The sequence below is a fragment of the Archocentrus centrarchus genome, chromosome 10 (genome assembly GCF_007364275.1).
Source record: "Archocentrus centrarchus isolate MPI-CPG fArcCen1 chromosome 10, fArcCen1, whole genome shotgun sequence".
NCBI lineage: Eukaryota > Metazoa > Chordata > Actinopteri > Cichliformes > Cichlidae > Archocentrus > Archocentrus centrarchus.
Window position 1 is genome coordinate 29,444,871 of NC_044355.1, and position 10,324 is coordinate 29,455,194.

Sequence of the window (10,324 nt, forward strand, 5' to 3'; positions counted from 1 at the left end):
AGCCTTTGCATCAGGAGGTAAAAGACTATCTGGAAGACCTGTTAAGCCGAGGATGGATTTCCGTATCAAGGTCATCATATTCTTCACCAATTGTCTGTGTCCAGAAAAAGTCAGGTGAACTGAGGCTGTGCTGCGACTACAGAGAACTTAACAGAAAATCAGTACCAGACAGGCATCCAATCCCAAGGATCCAAGATATGTTGGATTCCCTACATGGCAGCTCCTGGTTCTCTGTCCTCGACCAAGGCAAAGCCTATCACCAGGGCTTCCTCGACCCAGAAAGCCGCCCCTCACAGCATTCATTACTCCTTGGGGCTTGTACCAGTGGAACCGCATACCATTTGGCTTGAGTTCAGCCCCAGCGGAGTTTCAAAGGAGTATGGAGGACTGCCTAAAGGGTCTTAGGGACATCAACTGTCAGCCCTATTTAGATGACAACTTGGTACACTCCCCATCATTTGAAACCCATGTGCAGCACATCCGAGAAGTGCTACAGAGATACCAAAAACATGGTGTCAAGCTCACCCCACACAAATGTGATGTCTTTAAGCGTCAAGTTAGATTCCTGGGACGCATGGTGTCAGAACAGGGTTATACTATGGATCCAACTGAAATAGCCCCAGTCCAGGCACTGAATGAGAACCCACCAACCACTGTAGGGGAGCTGAGCCGAGTCCTAGGTTTTCTCTCATATTACAGATCATACATCCCTGACTTTTCAAAGATAGCCAAGCCACTGTACCAACTCTTGACTCTACCCACAGACAAAACAGCACCACCTGTGACTAAAACAAGAGGAAAACGGGTGAATACAAAACAAAAGGGGCGACCACCACCAAACACGCCCATTATGTGGACAGAGAGCCATCAAAAAGCTTTAAATAAGCTTGCAGACAGTTTGACAGAGCCACCTATTCTAGGGTACCCTGATTTTACACAACCCTTTATACTCCACTGTGATGCTTCACAAGAAGGCCTAGGGGCAGTAGTGTACCAGCACCAGGCAGGCAAAATGAGGGTGATTGCATATGGATCACGCACACTGACACCTTCAGAAAAAAACTACCACATGCATTCTGGAAAACTGGAATTCCTAGGCATGAAATGGGCAATATGTGAGCGCTTCCGAGACTATCTTTATTATGCCCCACATTTTGTTGTGTACACAGACAACAACCCCTTGACTTACGTCCTCACAACAGCAAAATTAAATGCCACTGGACATTGCTGCGTTGGTGAACTGGCTAACTTTAACTTCACAATCAGATAGAGGCCAGGCAAGAAGAATGCTGATGCTGATGGCCTGTCCAGGTTACCGCTTGACATCAGCCAATACATGACACAGTGCACAGTTGAGGTGAAACAAGATGTGATAAAGGCCGCTGCAGACAGTGTTTTGTTACAGAAAGGTCCTGAGAGCTACATTCTCAGTCAGAATGGCATTCATTTAGTGCAGGACAATATGTCATCCCCAGCTGGTAAGACTCTGTCTCCAGAGGAAATCAGGGCGAGTCAAGAATGTGATGCTGTGATTGGGCCTGCACTACATTACAAAGTTAGTGAGTATCTGCCCAAAGGCCAAGCATTTAAAAAAGAGCCACCCAATGTGAAAATTCTGCTGAGACAGTGGAACAGACTTTACGTGAACGATGATGGGGTCCTCTATAGGCGAGTGAACGGCAAAGACCAGCTCCTCCTTCCTAAAGAACGCCATGATATGGTATTTAGGGAACTTCATAAAGAAATGGGACACTTGGGCACAGAAAGAACACTGGGATTAATAAGGGACAGATTTTATTGGCCCAGAATGCAACATGACATTGAACACTTTGTGATGCATGCCTGTGAATGCCTTAAGAGAAAACGTCCCAACAGAGCCCATAAAGCCCCACTGACCTCTATCACTACCACTTACCCTTTTGAGTTGGTATCCATAGACTTTCTTCACCTAGAGACATGCAAACATGGATACGAATACATCCTGGTAGTGATGGATCATTTTACCCGCTTTGCAAAAGCATATGCCACAACAAACAAGTCAGCAAAAATGGTGGTGGATAAAGTGTTTGGTGACTTTGCCCTGAACTTTGGCTTCCCACAGAGAATCCATCATGACATGGGACGTGAATTTGAAAACCAGTTGTTTTCCCAGCTCCAGAAGGTCTGCGGGCTACGTGGCTCCCACACGACACCATACCACCCACAGGGGAACGGACAAGTGGAGCGCTTTAACAGAACCCTCCTCTCCATGCTCAGGACTCTCACCAACAATGAAAAGGCAGACTGGAAACAATCACTTGCAAAGGTAGTGCATGCCTACAATTGCACTCGGAGCGAAGCCACGGGGTTCTCACCATATTATTTGTTGTTTGGCCGCACCCCCAGACTCCCAATCGACATAATGTTTAACTTACCGAGTGAGAACCACCATGTAAGTTATGAAGAGTATGTTGTATCCAATCTGTCTAGCCAGCAAAAAAAATGGAGTAGATCCGTGTACAAAATGATCACCTTTACTCAGCAGAAAACCAACGGTCACATCGGTACATCTCCATCACTCAACAACAACAAACACAGTGCATTCTGGGACATGAAATGCATCTTGGGAAATGTAGTTATAACTTCCGCTCAAACTAAGTTCAAACTGCAGCGTTAAATTAGGAACATACATTAACAAATCCTTTAACTAGTAACTGTTCACTCATGTAAATAAATCAAATATAACATGAAATCCTCAGTTGACTATAGTCGGTATTATATGGGAATATTGCCTTACTGTCCTTCAAAGGCCAACCAAACAAAGTTGCAACATCCTCCCCCCCCCGATGAACAATAGTTCATCACTCAGTCTCTAAAGGATATAGCAGTTGAACAGGTCTTCTCAGGAAGGTTCCCGATGATGTGCGGACCACACAGGACCTCACCTTCCCGTCACGCCCTGGAAACAGTTCATGAACCCTTCCTAGCTTCCAGGTCTGTCGTGGCATATTCTCATCTCCCATGAGGACAACGTCACCCACCTTAAGCAAAGTAGGCTGTAAGGTTTTACTGTGATGGGCTGACTTCAGGTCCAATAAATAGTCCTTACGCCAGCTACTCCAGAAACTTGTCATCAGTCGTTGCTGATAGCGCCATCTCCTGGTCATCTCCTGTCTATTCAGTGCTGTTCCGCTGACAGCAGAAAGCTGTTTTGATGGCAGAGAAGTGAGCCTTTTCCCTACAAGGAAGTGAGCGGGTGTCAATGGCTGCGGCTCATCCAGATTATTGCTGACAAAGGTAAGTGGTCTGGAATTTAAAGTGGCTTCCACCTCTGTCAGAATGGTGGTCATTTCTTCAAAGCTTAGGGATGCTCGCCCCAACACCTTTCTCAGGCAGGTTTTAACAGACCGGACAAGCCTTTCCCAGAAACCACCCCACCAAGCGGCTCGTTCTGCAATAAATTTCCAGCTTATGCCCCTCCCTGAGAAGTATTCTAGAAGCTGAGGGTTTTTTAGGTTTTTCCACAGATCCTTTAATTCTTGGTCGACTCGCTTAAAGGTCCTTGCTTTATCTGAGTAAATAACTTTGCACAGTCCTCTTCTAGCTACGAATCTTTTCAGAGCCAACAGGAAATGCTCTGTAGATTGACTGGATACAAGCTCCAGATGGACAGCTCTGGTCACAGCGCAGGTGAACAATGCAATATACGCTTTACTGAGTGCACCACTGACCTTGACATATAGTGGCCCAGCGAAATCCACACCTGTGACTTCAAATGGGGGAGATTCTGTGATTCTATCACGAGGCAATGGAGCAGTAACCTGCTGCACAGGTTTCGCCTTGAATCTTCTGCACACGGTGCATCTAGATAGAACACTCTTCACAAGCTGTCTCCCCTTTATTATCCAGTATCTTTCTCTCAGTTGCACTAGTGTGTCTCGCACACCTGCATGCATCAGGGTCTCATGGTTCTGTTGAACTAACAACTCACAATATTTGTTCTTTGCAGGCAAAATCCATGGGTGTTGTTGCCGGAAGCTTAAGTCTGACTGTTGTAGCCTGCCTTCAACACACATCAATCCATCTTCATCAAAAAAGGGCCTTAATTCTCTGATCTTTGAATCCTTGTTTGTTGACTTCCCATCCTTCATGAGATTCAGCTCTTGACTGAAGTCTTGGTGTTGTGTCAACTTGATCCAGTATTTTTCTGCTTGAAATAACTCCTCAGCGGTCAGCTCTCCCTTTCTCTTGGTTGCTAAACGTGTGTTGTCTGTAAATCTCTTTAACCAGGCTGTTACTCTAAGTACAGTCTTCAGTTTACTGTATCTTTGAAGATCTAACACCGCCTCTACTGCCTTGTTGTTTTCAGTGCTGAGATGTACTGTGACTTGTTCGCTTACTTCCAATTCTTCCTCAGCGGAGTTATCGTTTACTGATTGATCGGCGCAGTCTGCCTCAGATTCAGAGGAGGTCAGAAAGGCAGGGCCCCTCCACCATAGCTGACTCTGACTCAGGCTCGTCACTGACAGGCCACGTGTGGGTAAATCGGCTGGATTTTCTTTACCTTTACAATGAGACCACGCAGCTGGATCAGTGAGGGACTGGATTTCTACCACCCTGTTGGCAACAAACTGTTTCCACTTGTGTGCTGAGCTGCGAATCCAGTGTAGCACAATCATGGAGTCTGTCCACAGGTGAAGCTGACAGAGTTCCATCTTCAGCAGATTTATCAAGTTTCTTCCGAGCCTTGCTCCTATCAGTGCTCCCATTAGCTCGAGATGTGGCAAGGACAGTTTCTTTAGTGGTGCTACTCTGGATTTTGATGCAACCAGACTAGCCATCTTTCTGTCCTCTCCCTCCCACTGTAGGTAGGCCACAGCACTGTATGCTCTTTCACTGGCATCACAAAACACATGAAGTGTTAATGTTTTGTCACTCTGCTCATTCCTTTCTCCATACCAGCGTGGTATAGCGATCTGGTGTATCAGGGGGAGTTCAGAGCGCCAGTTGCGCCATTGTCCATTCAGATCAGGTGGCAGCTTCTCGTCCCAGCTCAGCCCTCTCTCCCACATTTCTTGTAGCAGGCATTTAACCCTAATGGTAAATGGTGTTAGGAAACCCAGAGGGTCAAAGATACTAGCAGCGTGTTGCAAAACATTTCTCTTTGTGCCGCTTATTGTCAGCTTCTCCAACAGAGGTCTTAGGTCAAAGACAAAGTCATCTGTCTGTGTTCTCCACACTAAGCCCAATACCTTCAGCACTGTTCCGTGGGCATCTGGCTCTTCAATGGGCCCTATGACTGTCTTCCTCCAACTCTCCTTAAGTGCTGGAGAGTTTGTCATCCACTTGCACAGGTCCATTCCAGCAGCAGCCATGATTTTCTTGGCTTCAGTTGTCACAGACAAAGCCTCTTCTATGTCACGGACGCTGGCCACAAAGTCATCCACATACAGTGACTCTGTGATTAGCTGTACAGGGTGAGGGTGTTCTTTGTATTGCTGAAGGTGCCTTCTCACCACAGCTGCCAACAGGAATGGGCTTGAGGACACCCCAAACACCACTCTGGTCATTCTCAACACGCGCAGCCTTTCGTCAGCCTCTTCTCTTGGTGAAGCAGTGAGCCACAGAAATCTCACTGCGTCTCTGTCTTTCTGAGCAAGAGAAATTTGCAAGAATGCCTTCTTGATGTCCGCCATGAATGCAATTTTATGCAGTCTGAATCTGACCAATATGCCAAGCAGGTCTGGGTTCAGGTTTGGACCTGTTAGCAGGCAATTGTTCAGGGACGGACAGCCGTCTTCATGTGATGAGGCATCAAACACCACTCTCAGCTTAGTTGTCATCTTGTCTTCGCGGAGCACTGCATGATGAGGCAAGTAATATTTAACTGTGGGTGATAAACACTCATCATCAGTAACTTCTTCAACTATGCCCTGTTGCAGGTAATCCTCTATCACCTCGCTGTATCTCTTGTAGAAGATTACATCTGCCCGCAACTTGCGTTTCAGCCCTTCAAATCTTTTCTTGGCAATTTGGTAGTTGTCTGGAAGTTCTGGGTTCTCGTGCCGCCATGGCAGTTCCACTTCATATCACCCATCCTTGAATTGAGTTGTTTTTCCAAACATCTGGAGTGCATTGTCTTCATCTGGATCACTTGGTTCATGTTTTATTATTCCAAGAGAATCTACCTCCCAAAGGGCCTTAAGCTGGCTCGAAATCAGTGCCTCTTCCTCAATGCGTACATGCATACATGCTGCTTCAGTGACACTTGACATTGTCACTGGACCCTGCACAGACCATCCAAACACGCTCTCAAGGGCAACAAGTTTGTCTGTGAGCCTCTCTACACGGCCTGATACCGTGCTCCAGTAAAAGTCTGCTCCGATTAGCACTGACAATTCGGAGTCATTAGCACCATCTGCTGGCGCATCTGCAAACTGCAGACCTCTTCTTTCCAGTTCTCGCTGAATCGGCTCACCTGGAACCTTCATAACTGCAGTACAGATTTGTGGAGTTTCTATCGCTTCAATTTCTATTTTCTGTCCACTGTCCTGCATATTTTCCAGAACCAGCTTCACAGTGTTGCGTTTAGCTGCTACAGGAGCAGGAGAGCCAAATGTATGACGAGAGAACATTTCTTGCCTTATTACTGCTAGCTTCAGTGTCCTTGACACCGTTTCACCCACAAAGCTCCTCTGACTTCCACCATCTAGTAGGCAGCGCACTACTGTCCGTCCTCCCGGTCCCTCTGCATATGCTTTGACAGTCTGTAACAACACTGTGCTCTGACCCCTTGGTCTCACCTTTGGGGAATGAGTAGCGAAGGAGGAGACAACATTCTCCACTTGATCGCGGGTGACAGGTGCAGGCTCTCCATTTTTTTCACATACAGCACTGTGATGTCTTTTTCCACATTGTTCACAGAACATGTCCTTCATCCTGCAGTTTTTTGCTATGTGCTTCGGTCTCAGGCATACATAGCATCTCCCTGTCCTTTTGAGGATATCACGCCGCTCTGTTATATTGTGCGCGGGGCAATGTTCAGGTTTGTGCTCTGCACTGTCACAAAATACACAGCTCGGTGTTCTTTGGCTAGCAGTGTGCAAAGCAGCTGCTGATGACAGTCTCTGTTTTTTCTCCTTCAGCTCATAATTTGTGTCAGGCCTTTTGAATGGCCTTAGGAGGCTCTGGTTATCCCTTTCTTTATTCCCTCTGGTCAGTTGCATGGTTCTTTCTCTGCTGATGATCTCGTTCTGAAGGAATTCCATTACCTCTGAGACCTTCCATTCATCGCTCATACCTCGTTGCCTGCTGTACTGAAGTGTGATCTCCTCTGGTATCAACTGCAGCAGGATGGGGCAAAGCAAACTGCCATAAGTCTCTGACACAACTCCCAGTGACTCCAGACTTCGTATTTGGATCTCACATTCATCATAGAGCTGTCTTAATGCAACCACATCTGACGCCTTCTTCACTGGGGCAAGATTCAGGAGTTTGGTCATGTGTGCATTCACTACAATGTCCTTTCTTCCATATCTGTCACGCAGGATTTGCAGTGCATGATCATAGTTGCTGTCTGTTAACATCAGCCCTGCTACTGTCTTAGCTGCGACATCTGTGAGGTATGATTTCAAGTAGCTAAACTTTTCAGTTTTGCTTAAAGCGTCATTATTATGAATAGCTGTCTCAAACTGGTTCCAAAAGTCTCTCCATAAACTCACATCCCCATTAAACCTCGGTATTGTCAGTTTGGGTAATTTAACTGAGTTCTGTGTGAGTGGGGGTCGCTGCAGCGCGCCCCTCCTTGGGCTACTTACGCCCTCACCAGCTTGCGCCGCTCGCTGTGCACGTGTCCTCAGCGTGATGACTCTTTCCTTATAATCCTCGGTGCTCGCGATTTCTGCTTCCAAATCGTCCGTCGCTATCGCGTCCTCAATTCCTTGGTCTAACTCCCGTAATGTTTCCTCTTTAGTGGACAGGTTCGCCAGTAACTCACGTAAGCGTCCAACATCAGCGGGGTCCCGATTTAGCTCCGTGTCCATAGTTTGCAGTAGCCTCGTTGTGGCTCCACGGATCGCTCGGCGTTTCCTTATCAATCGATCCAGTTCCATTTTCCTTATCCTTGCTGACTAGATATCCCGGGTTTCGGCACCAAAAAATGTTGTATCCAATCTGTCTAGCCAGCAAAAAAAATGGAGTAGATCCGTGTACAAAATGATCACCTTTACTCAGCAGAAAACCAACGGTCACATCGGTACATCTCCATCACTCAACAACAACAAACACAGTGCATTCTGGGACATGAAATGCATCTTGGGAAATGTAGTTATAACTTCCGCTCAAACTAAGTTCAAACTGCAGCGTTAAATTAGGAACATACATTAACAAATCCTTTAACTAGTAACTGTTCACTCATGTAAATAAATCAAATATAACATGAAATCCTCAGTTGACTATAGTCGGTATTATATGGGAATATTGCCTTACTGTCCTTCAAAGGCCAACCAAACAAAGTTGCAACATGTGCAAAAATGGCAGTCTCAAATGAAAGAAGCCTATGCCATAGCAGCAGCAGCGGCACAGAAGGAGTCGTCAAGGGGCAAGTACTACTATGACCGAAAGGTACACGGGGTCCAGCTGTATCCAGGCAACAGAGTGTTGCTACGCAATTTCAAGGAGAGAGGAGGACCTGGAAAACTCAGTTCATACTGGGAGGATGCGGTGTATGTAGTTGTCAGCCAGAAGAGTCCAGACAACCCAGTTTATGAAATTAAGCCAGAACAGGGAGGGAAGAGCCGCACAGTCCACAGGAACCTGCTTCTTCCCTGTGATAGCTTGCCTCTAGAAAGAATAAATAAACCATCAAACAAGCAGAAGAGAAAGACAGCAACAAGGTACAAGAAGAAACAACAGTCATTACAAGAGGATACAGAAACAGACAGTGAGGAAGAAGGTGCCCTATTGTGGGAGCTCAGTTTCTCCATATCTGTGAGGATAGCAGACCTCATCACACTCCAGAGATTGAGACCCATGAGCCACAGCTGGAGGAATCTCAAGCAGTAGTCAATCAACCTGTAGAGCAGAATATGGTGGAATATGGACAGCACGAACAAGACCAGGAGCAGTGCGGTGAGCATCCTTCTGATGGAGAACAGCTCCACCAGAGAGACAGAGACTCAGACACAGAGGAGCAGCATACACTCCGATCCCACTCATACCCACAGAGAGAGCGCCGGCGGCCTCGGGTCTTCACCTATGACCAGCTAGGACAGCCAACCACCAGAGAGGCAGGTATAGCCTGTGCCAAGGTGAGTGTCCCACCTGCATGCTCCCAGAGACTATGGAGACCGTGGACAACCAACACCACACAAACAGTCTGCTAAAGGCTGAAAGCCTGCATAATTTGAGTCAACAAGTTAAAAAAAAAAAAAAAAAACTGAGATAAACAAGACTGTTATGCAGAACAGACATGCTGAAAAGATCAAGAGTAGAATAATACAGATAAAAGTGTCTAACTGAAAGAAATATTTGGTTGTGGTAACAGACAACGTGACAATGTGAGCCGATGTGTCTGGTTACAGCGGTTTAAGAATGCACTGTGAGGTGAACTTGTTTATTTAGCTTGGGAAATATTGTGGTTATTCCACACATGAGGAATGAGCAGTGAAAAACAGATGACAACTAAATAGGGTGTAACACTACTCACAGAGGGTGGGAAACCGCTATAGCTACTCAAGGGATACTGTTTTGGGTATTAGTAGCGAAAAAAAAAAAAATTGATTAGTCATTTTTTTTTTCTTTATTAAGCAGGGGAGGGTGTGGCACCCAGGACATATTGAATGTTGAGAAAGTACATCCCCCTATAATTTTTCATTTTATTGAGGCTGAAGTTATGTTCACTTTTCTGTTTTAATGTTCTTATGGGTTGTGACACCGAAAAAATAGTAATTATTCCACCTGCCAAATTGGGGTGCAGTACATATGCCACGCCACCAGATGGCAACCATAGCGCTAAGACAGGGGTTTTCAAAGTATGAAAGGGTGAGCCCCCCTCCAAGGAGCACAATGCCTGCTGCGCCCCCCCCCAATAATCAACCCACACACAAACAAATGCCACTACAAAACACCTTCTAATTGCTTTTATTTTAGAACCATCTTATCTTTTAAAATGACACTTTATCTGAATGAAATTTAACGCATGAACATTTTAAAACATTTCCTCCCATTTTAATTATTTTATCAGGGCTTTTGTATGGCAAATACGCCCTTTTTCATTTTTCTAATGATAAGAACAACCCCAAACTCATTTTTCAACCGTTTTCTCAAACAAACGTTACATCTGAGA

General features: G+C 45.8%; 1 protein-coding gene across 1 annotated transcript; it reads right to left on the reverse strand.

The window, feature by feature from the left end:
- Window positions 1–454: 454 nt before the first annotated feature.
- LOC115786547 (uncharacterized) lies at window positions 455–8,090 on the reverse strand. The gene is made up of 7 exons (XM_030738736.1): window positions 7,805–8,090; window positions 7,280–7,453; window positions 6,458–6,574; window positions 2,925–6,061; window positions 1,897–1,948; window positions 1,643–1,752; window positions 455–490 (listed from the first exon to the last, which is right to left on the reverse strand). The coding sequence occupies exons 1-7, from the start codon at window positions 8,088–8,090 to the stop codon at window positions 455–457; spliced, it is 3,912 nt and encodes a 1,303-aa protein (XP_030594596.1).
- Window positions 8,091–10,324: the final 2,234 nt, after the last annotated feature.